Below are 17,299 nucleotides of genomic sequence, written 5' to 3'. Positions count from 1 at the left end.
ATCTGATTCCAAGTGGGTCGGTTTTTCAATTATTTATGTTGTTTTGGTTTATAAAATGTGAATAAAAGGCATTGTCATTTACAATGCCAATAGCTTATACTCGCGTAAATGCGAGACCTATCGCATTGCAAATGCTTGTTTCACATCCTAATAATCTGAGGTTCATTGTAGGAAAAGACCACTATCAATACAAGTTCCTTCCCTTTGGCCTTAAGTCTGCACCATAAACTTTCTCCAAATGTATGGCGGTTGTAGCAGCCCACCTCAGAGAAGTGAGAGTCTTCATCTATCTATATCTGGATGATTGGCTCATCAAGGCATCTTCCCATCAGCAAGCAAGCCAACATTATCACCTAACGGTCATGACTTTCAATCAACTAGGTCTGCACATCAATCATGACAAATCCACCTCAACACCTGTTCAGTCCCTGCATTCCTTGGGTGCAGTTTTTAGACACAGCACACACAAAAGTGTTTCCTACGGAACGGAGGGAGATATCTGTCCTTCAGAAATATCACAATCTGAAGAAAACATTCCATCCAATAGTGCAAGAAATCTCTTCCCTCCTGAGGTCAATGTCATTGGGCATCTCACTGGTACCGCCTGCATGTCTCTTCATGCGGCCTCTCCAACAATGTCTGGAAGATCAATGGGACCAGATTTCGGGAATATGGGAAGACAAATTGATACTGAACACTCATGCAAAACAATCACTCAAATGGTGGTGCCACTCAGTAAATCTCCTCAAAGGGATGAATTTTCCACCAAGACATTCCAACCCAGACCATAATGACTGAGGTTTTCCTGACAGGTTGGGGTGCTCTTATGGACCATCTACAGATTCAAGGCCTGTGGTCTCTGAAAAAACAGTCTTGCCACATCAAGCTTCTGTAACTGAGGGCAGTACATTTAGCCCTGAAGGGTTTCTTCCTGTCATTCAGAACAGACTCACTTGTTCAGATGGACAATACAACCACCAGCATTATCTGAACAAGCAGGGAGGGAAGAGATCCAGGCCTTTGTCTCTGGAAGCTCAAACAATATGCAAGTGGCTTATTTCCATGGATCTCAAGATTGAAGGGGTCCATCTTCTGGGAATTCAGAATGCTCAGGCTGACACTCTTGGGAAGAGTCATTCAAGAAAATCGCGAAAGGGTTCTAAACGACACAGTTCTTCGCAATATTTCCCCAAATAGATCTTTTCGCAGACAGAGAAAACAAAAAATGCCCAAGTTTTGCCTCGAGGTTCTACCAACCGGACACACTGGGGAATGTCCTATGGATCGACTGGTCAAGTAAATTATTTTTACGCCTTGCCTCCAATTTCCCTACTGCTGATAGTGATAATCAAGTTCTTACCCCCGAAAGCAAGAATGATTCTCATTGCTCCGGAGTGTCCTTAACAGTGGTAGTACACAGATCTCATTCAACTCTCAGGATATCCACACAGGATCTTCTTCAGAAGTTCGGAGGCCAGATTCAGCATCCCAGCCTTCCCTCTCTGAGCTTGGCTGCATGGCTCTTGAACTCATACAATATGGCCACCTAAATCTTCCTCAGGAATGCATGAATGTGCTAAGAGACCATCTACTAGGACTTCCTATTCCTTCAAATGGAAGAGATTCTGCATCTGGTGTTCTCAGAACAATGTTACTCCTCTTACTTGTCAGGAAGAGGCTATTCTTCTATATCTTCTCCATCTTGCTAAAGCGAAATTGCACATCTCCTCAATTAGAGTGAATCTCGCAGCAATCTCAGCATATAAAAAATGTCCCTCACAAATAGCCTTTTTCAGAATGCCTGTCTTCAAAGATATTCTGGAAGGCATTAAGAAGATATATCCTCCCCTCAGGAGACCTTCTCCTTCATGGGAGCTAAACACAGTTCTCTCTTGCCATATGGGTCCTCCTTTCGTACCCATTCATAAGGCTTCGTACCCATTCAGAAGGCTTCCTTTTTGGTAGCCATTACTTGTGCTTGCAAATTTAGTGAGCTACAGCCTCTAAGTTCACATGAACCTTACACAGAATTCCATAGCAACAGCGTAGTAATGAGGACCCATCCTGAATTCCTCCCTAAGGTAGTCTCAGATTTCCATGTCAATCAGACTTTACCTACATTCTTTCAGAACCCCTCTGCTCCTGCAGAGAGCTATCCCCACAGGAGGGTTTTGAAGTTCTATCTAGATTGCACAAAATCTTTAAGAAAAATCAAAAGCACTCTATCAACTATGGTCCTCTATGGACAGGATATGCCACTTCCAAGTGATCCTTCTCTAGATGGGATGTCTCCTGCATAATACGTTGTTATTAAAAAGCAAACAAAACGCTATCCGAAAAACCAAGGGCCAACTCCACCTGGGGTAAATCAGCTACTGCCGCTTCGCTTAGGAACATCCAAATTGCTGAGTTTTGCAAAGCTGCAACTTGGAGATCAGTTCACACCTTTACGAGACAATTTAGTCTTGATTTGAATGCTAAGGTGGATGCCCAAGTGGGGCAAGCATCTTTGAAGAATTTGTTTGCCTAATTAAATTTTTCTAATTTTATATCTCTTCCTTCACCAAATCTTTAAGGGGATAAGCTTGCTAAACTATTTACTGCTTATGATTATAAGTGGAGATCTCCTGAGAGGGAAGGAATGGTTTCTTACCTGTAATCCTAGTCCCACCCTCCCTCAACCCTCATTGAAATGAAGAGATAATATATATGTATACCATTATACTGCAAATTTGCTCATCAAAAAGAGCTGATAACTGCCACTTACAGGGCATAATGGGACACTGGAGGTCAGAAGGCCCTTAAAGGTTCAGTGTCCTATCTACATTGTTTCAATGCTGCAATCTATACTGGCTACATTGTTATGTATAGCTCCTTATCTTACTTTAAAAGGGTTTGTAAATGAGGTCTTTAAAAGATCATTTTAAATTTTGCTTAAGTGATTTATAAGGGTATGACCATTTTCCTTCTAAATTTTAAAGTAACTCAATAAAGATTGGCAATATAGCCTTTTTTCAAGGCTACAAAAAAATGAGCATGTCTGTCACATGTTTCCTGGCCTTTCTGAAGTAAGGTGAAGTAGATGTGACTTTGAAAAAACTTCTCCAGGATCCCCTCACGTGGGCGGGACTATTCAGTGCTTCTTATTTCAGTGGAACTTTCCCCCAAGGGAGAACTAGGATTACAGGTAAGAAACCATTCCTTCTCCAGCATTCATGCCTTTCAAGGAACTGTCAGATACACACCTGATCACCCTGTTGAAGTGCAAAGCCTTTTAAGTGCATACATTTGCTTGAAGAATTAAGGTGTAGTAATGAATGAAGCCTTAGAAACACTAGATTTTATTGCTTAAAAAGTGTCTCACAAATTTTAGAGATTGCAAAACAATTTTGGTTTGTTAAAAAACTAATGATAATAGGGCATGACCAAGTTGGCTTTCTCCCCATCCTGGTCTTCCACAAAAAGACCAAACCCTCGGTTGTAATGGGGGAGAATGGCAGCAGGTCCTGGATAGAAGCACCTTACCAAGCTTTTGGGCGGCTGCTGGGCCTTAGAAGGTGGCATTTGACTTCACCTGGGGACTGGTAGAGTCGGGACACAACGCTTGGATCAGTAAGTTAGGTAGATAAAAGTAGAACTAGTGAGGGACAGAAGCAGTACCACTGTGCCGGTCAGTACAGTGCCTGCAAAGCAGAAAATTAGCTCTGACCTGTGAGGGTGCCTGCCGGGAGCACTGACTCCCTCAGTAGTGGCTGTGGGTGAACAGAGATCCTAGGTCGGGCCAGAACGGGGAGCCCTCTGCGAGAAGGATGCTAAGGATCCTGCTAAAGGGAAGAAAAGCCAGGGACTGGGCGGGCATCCAAGGAGCCTACATGGGCCTAGGCCGTGTGGAGACATTGGACCTTTGTGGCACTTTTAAGCACAGTGGGGATCAGAGAGGCAATTCATGGAACATCATGCTTGAGAACTGAATGGACAATCTGCACAACCATGCAAGAGAAGGTTTGGCTAGGATCCCACCATAGAGAACTTAAAACATTACCAGCACTAAAAAATGAAAGGACGGAGGTGCATGGCCTCGTGAAACCATCAGTGGGGTCACTTCATAAAGAACAGCTACGTGTAGGGCCAAGTGTGCAAGCCTGGGCTCCAGAATAATTCCTATTATGTGATTTTGTGTAAAGAGATCCCCACAGAGGCCTACACAGGTCTGAACTGTGGCAAAGTTGCAGGGTCTTAGCAATGAAAATCTGGACGAAACTTAAATCCATGCAGTGACTTAGCACTTGGTGAGGCCCCCTCAAAACTGCAAGGGGCAGCACTCTGTCCAACTTTCTACACAGAAAAAGGACAGGTGCATATTCCCACTTCCTGGAATTAGCTACAACGCAGCCCACCATCTTCAGGTAATTCTAAATAGTGAGTGAACTGCACATGCCTAGATTTCTAAACTTTAATTCAGCACTAAGGTTGTGCAAACGCTTATAACTGTCATGCTGTAGGTGAAGTTTGGTAAACCTGCCAGAGCCATACAAAGGAGCAGAAGTACCCTTGGAGCATATCTTTTCAGGAGCTCACCCTACCTCCGCAAGGTGACAGGTATAGCACGGGGTATCAGACAGGAATGTCTTACTTTTGGTTATGTACTGTCTTTAGCCACATACAGATTTAATAAGCATTACGAATTAACTTCTCAGAGGATGATCTATCAAGGATTTTTGAGGTATCAGGAACAACATACTCAGATGTAACAACTACCCTATCATCGCTGATATGCATAGCCACATCAAAATGATGATCCTACCCGAAATCTTGTTTATTTTTCAATCCTTGGCCCATATAGTGTGAACATAAGCTTTTGGTGCAAATATATCAAATATGCCCTGATTTCATTAAGTGGGAAAATAAGGCATGATTCTTTTCAAAAATTGGTTTTAAATCCAACCAGAAAGGGGAACTTAATTTTAAATGTACTGCTTTACAAGAAGGTGTCTCTAATCTGATACTTTCTACAGTGGTCAGAGGAGGATGTAGAGAAGGAATCATGCTTTTTAGGCTATGCTTATTAAGTAGACCCCTTAGGGGGTTGTCATTGCTTACCTCAAAAGAGAGAATCATTAATTTGATAAGGCCCCTGGTTACAGAAGCCAGGCTGAGAGTGTGGGGCCAAACTGGTTTAAGGTATGGTTTCACAAGCTTTCTACCACCTTTCACAATAATGTTAGAAAACCTTCAGTTTATCGCAGGCATGGATGAGAGAGAGTTTTCAAATTAGCTAGATGCATAAAAATCTGAGACAAGTTGAGAAGAGGGCAATAAAGTCTTTTGACCACTCTTTTTTTTTTTTTCTTTTTAAATTTTTATTAGAGTTCCATAGCATTAAAATATGACAAACAAAGAAAAAAGAAACATTATAATACAGCCTATAAAGTTTAAAACAAAACAGCAATCATTATTACACTTGTAGGCCAAGTCCGAATCAGTAACCTCAAATTAACAATCAAACTATATCCTCTATGTTATACATGATAGCCAAAATTAGCCTGTCATATACTCCCTCACCACCCCCCATATCGATAATCCTAATTTCCTTTTCCTAGATCCTTTCGTGGCGTATAAACTATATTCCAGATTATATACATTAAGAAACTAAGCCCGCCACAGCTCAAAAGACGGGGGCTCTTGCTGTAACCACACATTTGCAATTGCCAATCGAGCAACAGCGGTAGCCATAAAGATTAAATAGCGATACATATATAATGGCTGCCGCTCCCCAACCTCCTCTCCTATACCGATCACCTAACTTGTTATTTCTGTCAAAAACTTCTCTATAGCTTCTCTCAGAGGGTCCAATGCCTTACATGCTGAGAAAACATGGACAATATCAGCACCGTCTTTACCACAACAAAAACATTTCCCATCATGCTGACCTCCCCACTTCATCATTTTTAACGGGGTATGGTATAGATTAAAAATCGTTTTATAATATTGGCATTTAAAATTGGCTCCAAATCCTACTTGCCAAATCAATGGATTATTCCAATGAAATTCCAGGATTCCCCAACCACTCTCTCCATTTCATGTTATATCTTTCTAAATCATCGAGTCTACCCTCTAACAATACCTTCTAGATTGCCCCAATCTTCTCACGTCGCCTAATGAGTTCTACAATTTTAACCTTCCTACTACAGTTTGCGTATTTTACCAGGAAGTCTCTAATATGCAAATACTTGAAAAAATACATAGAGGGTAGATTAAATTTATCCACCAATTCAGCAAATAAATACATTTGCCCACCGTCTTGATATAGATCCCCAAGACAAATAATCCCCCTCCTTCTCCAGCCGATAGCCACCTGATCCCTAAAAAGCGGGGGTAGTACTACAGAATTAATAGGAGTATACATAGAGAGTATAGGTATCTCACAACTCTTCCGTACAGTATTCCACACTTTACACAAAGCATTCAATACCTTAAATTGTGTTCTTTTAAAATAGCTACCATCCACGCTATTAACCCCTTGCATGCTCCTGACGGAACCACTCCGTCATGAGCCACGGGCGCCGTGTGCTCATGACGGAGTGGTTCCGTCATGCTGCGGCCGTTGGCGGCTGCTCCGCCCACGCGGCGCTGTTTCCCCGCCTGTGCGGGTGATCAGCGCAAGTGGGTGGATTCATGACGGAACCACGCCGTCATGAGCACAGCTCGCCCGTGACTCATGACGGCGTGTTTCCGTTATGAGCATGGCGGCGCCACGCTCACCCCAAACCCCCCCAGCGCTGCGACGGAATTCGCTCCGCAGCGAAGGGGGTAAAAAGATATTGCTTTACTTCTGAACCTAAAATCATCTGATAAATTGAGGGTGCCTCAGCTGAGTTACTGATATCCTCCCCAGTAAGTAGTAATCGCACATTACACAAAATACATGAATAATAATAGAAAGCAAAGTCTGGTATGGCCCATCCGCCCCTTTCACAGGAAAGGGTCATATATCGAGCTGCCCTACGAGATCTCCTCGGGCCCACATATATCTAGAACACAGTGATTGTAAATATTGGATTTGTTTGTGTGGCACCTCCAATGGTATTGCCATAAAAAGGAACATAACCCGTGGTAAGATGTTCATTTTCAACACATTTGCTCTACCTACTAACGATAGGTGGAGTTTCTCCCACCTTTCAAATGACCTTTTCACCCCAGAAATGATGTCTGCCCAATTAACTTCAACAATCTCTTGTACAGGAAAGCGGATCTTAATACCCAGATATGTGACTTCCTTGACACACCTAACATCTCCATCCATTACATGAGTCGTACATAATATTTGGGTTTTTACAGTATTAAGTTTATACCCAGCAACTGCCCTGAATGTCCGTGCCAATGATTCTATTTCGCCTATGGCGAGGATAGGGTTAGAGGTGGCGATTGCTATATCATCAGCGTAGGCCAAAACAGAGTAGCGTTCTTGTTGTACTATAAAAGGCTGGATCTTTCTACTTTGTTCTAACATAAAAATAAAAGGATTAATATATAACGCAAATAAAAGTGGTGAGCAGGGGCATCCTTGGCGTGTGCCGCGGGAGATCGCAATGGCATGAGAATAATGTCCGATTGAACAAATTTTCGCTGTCGGGAGCCGATAGAGGGCCTTTAAAGCCTGTATATAGCCTTGCCTTTTTGCCCATTTATTGCAATCCCCGCCAAAGTAAATTCCACGAAACCCAGTCAAATGCCTTTTCGGCATCTAGTAGATTCAGGCCTAATTCACGGGATTCAGCCTGTGCAATATCAAAGAGGGTTATTACTCTGCGCACGTGATCTACCGTTTCTCTCCCAGGTAAAAAGCCATGCTGTTTTAACAACACTATAGATGGTATAATTTTTGCCAGCCGCAGGGCTAAGATTTTCGAATAGATTTTACCATCAGCATTAAGAAGGGAGATTGGACGGTATGATCCGAGGAGTTCCGATGGTTTCCCCTTTTTCCTAAACACACAAATATTGGCCTCGGACCAGCTATGTGGAATCGCCCCTTTCTGCGCAGTTTGATACACTATAAGCGTATCGTTTTTGATTTCGTGAAAAAAGGTTTTAAATCCCTCCAAGGGAAGTTTATCAGGTCCTGCAGCTTTCCCTACTGCCAGTGAGCTAATGGCGTGCTCTAATTCCGACATTGTGATTGGTTCCTCAAGTCTTTTGACATCCGTTTGATCTAGCCGACCCCATAGGGCAGCTGGCATCCCCATATCAGTTAGCGACAAATCTCCCGTCTGGTTCTCAGTATATAAGTCTGAATAAAAGTCCTGAAATACTTTAAGAATTTGCTGAGGATCATATACAATAACACCCACAGTGTTTTGAATCCCCCTAATTCTATGTTCTGACTCTTTAATTCGTAATTTCTGAGCTAGACACCGCCCGTAGTTTCACCATACTCATAACATTCTTTTTTGAATGTTTAATCTTGAATGGAGCAAGGAGATTGCCATAAAATATCAATTTTAGCCTTACATCTCGCTAAATTATTAAAAAGCACAGTAGTGTTATCTCCTGCAGCTAGGGCAGTAACTAATTCTTCCTCTGCCTTTTTAAGGTCTTCATAGAGAGCCAGTAGTACCTGTTTTGCCATTTTATATTTTAAAAACCCAAAACTCTGCTTTTCCCCTCTAAATCCAGCCTTAAATGTATCCCATACAACCCCCCAAGGGGCTGAATGTCTATTAATTTGAAAAAATTCCTTTACCCACACCCTCATATGCTCGAGGAACTTTTCATCCAACAGGTGCTTCCTATCAAATGTGAAAATTCAAGGGACTGCACATCTAACAATCATCGGGATTTCAACTAGCAAGGGTGCATGATCCGAAGTCACCCTTGGATATATAGTAATTTTCAATCCCGTAAACAGTGTTGATGGCGCAAAACAATAATCAAGCCTGACATGCCGACTATGAGGGTACGAGTAAAATGTAAAGCCAGGGTTTTGTATATATAGGCTGCTCCACACATCCAATAACCCATGATCAGTTAACAATTGAAAAAGGGCCTTGTTAACCTGGGGTTTCCTATCCTTATAATTCCGCCCTCCATTTTGAAAATCCTCCCTGGTTAAGTTTATATTAAGGTCGTCACACAATAATAAAGGGGTGGGCCAGGTGGCAAGCTCCCCATTCAAATATTCCAATATTAGAGCTTCATCCAAATTGGAACCATAAACTGTGCAAAGAGTGAATATCACCCCCTCCCCCACCCAGCCTGCATTCCACAATAACCCAACGTCCCAAATTGTCAGCCAAAGTGCGCCCGGTAGTTTGAATATAATTTCTTGCCAATATCGCCACTCCTCTTATCATACTTAACTGCTGTGAGGCTACTAATACCGTATACCACAGTTCTTCTAAACCTTCCTTTTTGCCCATGAGATATGTGTCTCCTGCAAACACACCAGATCGGGTTGAACCAGCAGTAACTCTCTAGCCACCCTCTGCCTTTTATTATAATTATTTAAGCCGCACACATTCAGAGTGCATAATCGGAGGCCTACATTTGCCATATTATCACCATTAACTGGCCAAAAAACCTAAACACAATTATTTTTTATTTTTTATCCATTTCTTTGCTGCTGGGAAACTTGCTTTTTCCTTTATTTTGACCCCAAACACCCCCCACCCATCCCCAAGCTCCTTCCTCCTCCCCTTACTCCACCAACAGCTCCCAGCACCCCTCCCCCCACCTTGAGGCTTTAGGACAAAAAGTCCTTGCGATGGCAGGCTCCCTACACCCGTAGCGCCCCCCCATACCCGTGAGACCCCCCCAAGTACTTGCACCTACCAAAACAAAGTCTGTAATGGGAATCTATTGCCTATAAAATAAACAGAAAAACATACCAATAATCACCCTTCCCATACCTATAACAAAGTAAACCGAGGGTCCTTCACCTTAAATGATCAGAGCACTGCAGCTACGGACAAGAATATTGATAGGTCTAACAAAACAATGTATAACATCTTTTTAACCTCCCTTGAGGGTTTGCAAATAGTCATTCGCCAGAGTTTCGGAGGTAAAAAATCTAGTGTTCCCTTTGTAAATGATTTTAAGTTTAGCTGGTTGTAATAGAAATGCCTGAGCTCCCTTAGACTGAAATGATGAAATGAGCTGGTGCAATTGCCACCGTCTCTCCACCGTATGATGGCAATAGTCTGGTCTTACAAAAAATTCAACCCCTTTGCCCACTTTTTTCCTGTCTGGGCGGGCCAGATCCGAGACGGCTCCCCGTGCCAAAAAGTTGTTAAACGAGATCAGGATAGCTCTAGGTATAACCGCCTCTGCAGCCTGGCCTGGCCGAGCCCGGACAGAAAAGGGAAATCGATGAGCTCTCTGCACCTCTCTCTGCCAGTCCCATTGAGTTAATTCTGGAAATGCATCAGTAAACAACTCAATAATGAATTTCCATGGATCCTGGCCTTCAATCCCCTCCGGGATTTGAAGAACTCTCAGATTTTTCCGGCGAGCCCTATTCTCCAAATCGACTAGTTTCCATGAAACATCATCTTTTCCAGCTCGTAAAGATTCATTCACTGTCTTCTGTAAGGCTTGTTCATCCTCCAGCTGCGATATACGTGATTCTGCCTCAGTAATTCTTACAGTAAACACCAAGCATGTTTTACCAATCCGCCGCACTGAGTTTTGCAATTGCGGGAAACATTTTGTGTCTTCAGACTTTCAGAGCGTGTTTCCTCCCTGTGGGCCAAGATTGTTCTATATATCAAGCTCAGGGATACTTCTTCACTTGGCACTGCCAACTCTAATGTTCTTTGCAGGGGATATGCTCTCATCTGGGGGTGGGTGATTACGTCCCGTACTTAGACAGGGGAGTTAGCAAGAGTATGATCCCCCCCTCTATCAACGCTCTTTTCTTTCACATTGTCTGTGGGCTCTCCTCCGTGAATCAGCGCCCACATCCTCCGAGGGTACAGTGCTATAATAAGATAGCTCATCATCCCTTTGCTCCAAACATAAAGCACCTTTCCCCCTTCCATCATCGCTAGGTAAATCCGATTGCCCCAAGTGGTCAGATAACAAAAAAAACTTCTCTACGAGATCAATCAATTCAGACTCTTTCTCTAATGACTCTGCGCTGACTGAGTTTGTTTCAGTGAGGGCCCCAGTTATACCAAGCAGTTGCGTCCCATTTACAATCAGCATATTATCATCTATAGGAGTGTTATGTCATACGACTGGTTCACTATCTTGACCAGAGAACTCTGGGGGGGGTCTTCATTTCTGATACTCATTTCAAAAGAGTCACGGGTATCTACTTTATCCACCACCTCCTCAGTAATATCCTGTTGGGCCTTAGATTCACGGATCGTACCGACCAAGTCTCTAATGGTTCGCCCATCCCCGTCCATGCCCAGTGCTCCTCGCGTTTTATCAATAAGGGGGTCCTGGGCTCCCCAGATCTCTGCTTTCTTTGCACCTTTGCCCAAGGCAAACAACTGAGGAATCGTACTTTTCGCACTCGTAGAGTTGGCCGTGACTCCGCTCTCGCCCATATTTAACTTATTGATTTTGTAGATTTTCTTGGAACTCAGGAGCTCCAGATTTCTATCTTCACTGTCGGTAATGTCCCCCCGGCCTGAGCGGCAGCAGAGGCAGTGGCGGCAGCAACAGAATCAAGAGTAACCCTGGCTTTCCCTCTGACTCCTTTGAGGGGCATTCTCGGCGTTATAGAATATCCCACCGTATTCGATATAGTAACAATAGCTTCCCCAATCGTTTTATGCGCTGAAATCTTCGTACTCACTGCCGCTTGCCTCGGCGTCGAGGCCCGTCCTCTTACAACCGCACCAAATCCGGAAACAATATATCCAGTTCGTATTTTACAGAACTGAAGCAGTACGACTGAGAAAAGTTCAAACATACCGCTCCTTCCCGTTAAACTCACAGCGCTCACAACATTCAAAATATTGAGGGCATTTAGATTAAATATTCCTTCCACCTTCTAATCCGTTTCCAAAATCGCCGAGTATCACCATTTCGTAATTTCGCCTCAGAAGTCCCAACACAGTGTATCCAGTTTGTGTTTTACAGAACTGTTACGGTGCTGCTGTGAAGAGTTCAAACATGCCGCTCCTGCACTTCTCCTCCACTTTTCCACTGCTCCGCGTTTAGACTCCAAGCGGTCACATCATTCAAAATATTCCAGGTATAGACTTTAAATATTTCTTTCGACTCTGATCATTTTCAATAATCAGCCGATATCGCCGTTTCGCTTCACGGGTGTGGGAGAGCAGGAGCTACGAGCTCACACGTCTGAGCCGGCGGCCGCCATCTTGCCCCAGATTTTGAACACTCTTAATGTTGGCCTCTAGAAAACTGAAAAGTTCTGATCCCGAAAAGCACATGTGAGACACTGGGCTTTGGCTGGCCACATGTGGGTCAGTTGGCTCAGTTCGAAAACTGTTTGGAAATGTATGTCAAGATGCATTTACTCTCAAAAATATACATACTGCTCTTGGAAATAGGTTCCCCCAAAAAGGAAGCCAAGTCCCCCCCAAAAAAGGAATCTTTCAGTGCACAAAAGAGGAGGAATTGGGACATTCTTTCTCAGAGGCTCAGTAGGTAACAACTTTGCTTAACTGTTACAATGGGATCCCATTCATAGAAGCAGGGAATACACTACTTTGATATCATTAAAAACCAAAACACTTGCTTGACATAGACAAAATTACTACTGACTAGTGCTGGAGAGGAAGTAGCTTAACAGGCAAATATAACACACATCCTGTGGGACACCCTCTGCAAGCCCATTGAAACCATAGTGGGTATAAAAACACTAGTAACTTCTTGAAACATTTTGCTGATACTTGAGGTGGTTTGGAGAATTAAGAGAACGTGGTTTTAGTTGCGGACTATGCTTCTAGTGTGTACATGCAGTCCATCCAAGCCAAAAGTGGTTCAACCTCTAGCCTGCATATCCAAGATTAGTGAAGTAATGTATGGTATAGTCTGGACATGGAAAAGATTGCATAGGCTATCCGAGGCACAGAGGTTTTCTTCTCATCTGCATGGTGTCCTCTGCTAGATTTGTTTTGCCATATCCTGCCCTGCAAGCCCCTGGAGCATAGTGGTGCCGAAGAATCTAAATCCCACATTGAGGGGAGGACTTACTCAGGCCTTTAGAGATTGAATGCTGGCTACAGCATTGCTCACAATATAGCAAGACAATAACATTAATCCTATTTTTTGGTCCTGAGCTTCAGGATGTGGGGGGAAAAGAACAGTTCAGAGCAATCGTTTGTATTGATTGGCTCCAAGATTATTAATTCTGGTATAACATTAACATGCTTGCTCTGGCACCGCATCTCTTCTGCCGTCGCTCTAAAAGGGATTTGTCTGTTGTGAGGGCTGCAGCTGGAGGGCCTTCATCACTAGTAATGAACTTTGTTCTAAAATCTAATTGTCTGTTAAACATGTCAATGAGTATGCTTATGAAGTTTATCGCACCAGCACGTCTTGCAGTTGAGTATCTTATCATTGTGTATAGCTTTTGTTTTCCACCCTTCGATCATAGGAACCCAGGGCCAGATGTACGACCATTGGCAGTTGCGACTTGCAAATTGTGCCAGATTGCGAGTCGCATTGCCAATGTACAACCGTGTCTGAGACACTTTGCGATTCCCAATGGGGTCGCAAATTGCATAACTCATGCTTATTAATGAGGCTGTCGCAATTTGCGACCCCATTGGAAATGCCTGGCACTCCCAGGGATGGTGGCCTGCTGGGGTCAGCAGACCTCCATGTCTGGGACTGCTTTTAAATAAAGCATATTTTTAATGCTGTCCCATTTTTAAGGGCAGGTAGTGGTCCCTGGGACCACTGCATGCCCTGAAAAAATGTTTGCGCACCCATTCACAAAGGTAAAGGACCCCTTCCCGTTTGAGAATGGTTTACCGCCCTCTTGAAGAGGGTGGTAAACTGCGAGTTTTTTGCGACCGCAATTGCAGTCCCAAAACATTCTTACATAGGGTTCAGACTTGCTATTAGGAAGTCGTACATCTGGCCCTCAATCTCGTGTGTCCCACTGTTTTTCTTTATTATTTACTGTCAGATTAGATCGTAGTCGGACCATGTTTGAAGGAGAATGTTTACCTCCCCTAAAATGTCTCAAGAAACCTCCTGGTTGTGTGTGCCCTCTTGTAAATCCTGGGAATGCTTAAGTGATTTTAGAGCTATTAGTAAATAAATGAGATGGTGTAGACAAAACTCATTAAATCAAAGAAATGCCATAAATGAGAAGACAGTGCCTTTTTCTAGTAATAGTGGAGTTTAGGCTCCAAGTTCTGATGATCAATTACAAGTTAAGCTATTTTTCCATAGACACAGTGCATTATTTCAGTTTGTTCTTACATGTAGCACTTCTCTTAACGACAGTTATTACTATTTTTCATTTTATTATTTCTCGTTTTAGGTGCATAAAAAGGATAAAAAATATAAGTGTATGGTTTGTAAGAAGATATTTATGTTGGCAGCCAGCGTTGGAATAAGGCATGGATCTAGACGCTATGGAGTGTGTGTAGACTGTGTAGATAAATCTCAGCCTGGAATGCAAGATGGAGTTGACCAAGTGCAAGATCCTGATTTTTCAAGGGATGAGGATTATGATGAAAACGAACCTGGAGATGCCGATGATGACCTTGCAGAAGAAGTGGAAGACCAGAATGAGCCTACACAGTGGGAGGAGCGACATGAACCATCTCGGTGGGAAGGACATATTGCTCCTTCTCAATGGGAAGAGTCGACTGACCCATCTCAGTGGGAGCAATCGAATGACCCATCTCAATGGGAACGGTCTGCTGATGTTTCTATGACTATCGATGATTAAATGGAGTAAATTACTGCTTCTGAGTAATGATAGGACATCAGAATAACAGTTTTGTTTTTGAACTGAAGGCTTATAAATTATGGTACAGTGCTGGGTGGGTAGTCAACTTGTGAAAATTGTAGGGTTTCTAAGCCTAATAGCAAAAAAAATGATTACCACTTTTTTCTATTTGCACAGGACTGTTCAGCTGCAACCTTTAGGTTGAATTATAGTCCTCACATGTTCAATCAGTTATCTAAGAGTAAAATAAATTGTATTTTTTATTATTTATAATATAAGGGTAATTGGGGCCTATCAAAGCTTAGTAACTAGTATTGCAATGTTATATGTTCCTGTAATCGCTGTTCACAAATTTTTATAAAGTAGTTAACAAAGCGAATTAATCAAGGTATGAAAGTGCATTAAATGCAACAGAAAAAGAGTTACGCAGTTGCTGTCCTTATAGGGCAACTTTGGTTTAATAGGTACCAGTTTGTGAATTTTCACCTGACTAGAAATGAGATTCAGATTCATCCAACAAATGTTTGTCCTCTAGAACACACAAGCTTGGTTTAATACATATGATTGTTATTATTAATGTCATTTGGTCCAGTGGACGTGTTTAGTTGAATTACAGAAATAAGCTTTATTTGTATGTTTTGTTAGTCTAAATTGACACCTTTTTTTGTCCCGATTGGCAAAATAAGGTTTATATAGAGTAACTGGCACGTGCAAGTTGTTTTTTCCTCATCCTAATTTTAGTTGATTCAAGTGGTATTGAGATATATATATATATATATATAATTATTTTCCTTTGGCTTTTCTTTTTAAATGTCTATTTCATATTTTTATTTATTTATTTCAGAAATGTTAGATTATGCAGGTGTTAACTATATTTCTTTTAGTTACACATTTACTGTTAATTAATGTACCTCCACACGAGACAGAAATTATTTGGCCCGAAATGTACTCTAAATATGATTTACATTTATTTGATGCACATCCACTCATGTAAGTGTTTGCCTCTGCAGCCACACAGATAAGTTCAGTTGCATTCAGATCTCAACTTAACTGACCTTTGTTTTTATTGAAATCTATTAATTTAGTATGACATTTGTTTCCAAACCTTCTTTACTGCTGTATTTCTAATTGCGAATTCTTTTGTAGCGTATTTCCTTTTATTTGTAAGTAAATCATATATATATATATATATATATATATATATATATATATATATATATATATATTATATTTTCACTTTTGTCTATCCTGATAAGATTTCCAAATTTTGTTCATAGAACACTTGTCACTGTGTCCAGTAGTGCTGGTGCAGAACATTTACAAAATGTGCATGCTTAGATCGTGTGGAAGGTAGGGGTCATCATGTTCAGCTTTGTGCGACTAAAGCTAATATATTTGCCTATTTTCTGGGGAAATTTAAATTATAGTACCTGTATGGAAACTATGCAGACAGATTTAATGCTTAATGCTTTATTCAAAGGTTTTTGTAGTGTCCCTTTAAATTTCAATGAAATGTTGGCTTAATGTTTGGGGCACTGATGCTTCAGCATGATAAAGCTGAAGATGTTGAACAGTTATTGATATTAGCGGTCTTGATTGGCTCTGTGTGAGTGTAAGCACATTACAGAAGATCAGTTGTTTGAATTATTTATGATAAAAGTGAAAATACACATTTTTCTTAGTTTGGGACTGGTGAGTGATGTGCGATTCAGTTGGTGTTCAAAGTAGAAATGAGTTTGGCAAAAGGATACTATGAAAGAAAATTACTTTACATGTAACAATAATGTTTTGTTTTGTGAATATGTAAGTATGATACCACATTTTGAACAGTTGTCTCCCCATATATCCCAATACACTGCTTATGATTGATAGAGCAGTGACTATTTATATATATATATATATATAATATATTAAATTCACAAATCTTCTTTATGATGGATCTGCTCGCATAATACTCAGAAACTGGACCTGCATTTACTTTCTTTTGTTCTTTACTTTTGTCACAAGGTATCTTACTCTATAAGTAAATTTTCTTTTAATATTTAAATCATTTATGTATATTTGGTAATTTATGACCAAATGTGATGTTAGGCTGCATACGATAAATTTAAATATATACTTGGTACACTACATAATTGTTGTGGTTTTGTTTGAGTTGTTTTTAAAGGGCAAAATAATTTAGGATCTTGAAAAGTATAATTTATAAATCTTTACACATTATTATTATAATTTATTATCTTAATGTCAATTCATTTTCAGTTATTTGCCTGTTTTCGTTGCAGCCTACTACCTCGTAATGGCTATTTATGGTTCTAAGCCACGTGTTTCATATTACAACATGTAAGGTGGTTGAATAGAGTCACAAACAAATTGTCAAACTATGGCTTCAACTTTATTTGGTGGTTGCTTTTG

At 41.4% G+C, this 17,299-nt stretch overlaps 1 protein-coding gene across 1 annotated transcript in view; it reads left to right on the top strand.

Annotated features, from left to right (window-relative positions):
• ZBTB10 (zinc finger and BTB domain containing 10) overlaps window positions 1-16,055 on the top strand; it is a 480,238-nt gene extending 464,183 nt beyond the window's left edge. The window contains exon 6 of the mRNA XM_085605374.1: window positions 14,474-16,055. Within this exon, the coding sequence (XP_085461500.1) occupies window positions 14,474-14,887 (414 nt within the window). The 3' untranslated portion in view covers window positions 14,888-16,055. The remainder of the gene's footprint in view (window positions 1-14,473) is intronic.
• Window positions 16,056-17,299: the final 1,244 nt, after the last annotated feature.

The sequence above is a fragment of the Triturus cristatus genome, chromosome 5_1, assembly GCF_964204655.1.
Source record: "Triturus cristatus chromosome 5_1, aTriCri1.1, whole genome shotgun sequence".
NCBI classification, from domain to species: Eukaryota; Metazoa; Chordata; class Amphibia; order Caudata; family Salamandridae; genus Triturus; species Triturus cristatus.
The sequence above is the reverse complement of the archived record's forward strand: the minus strand, read 5'-3'. Positions and strand labels throughout refer to the sequence as shown.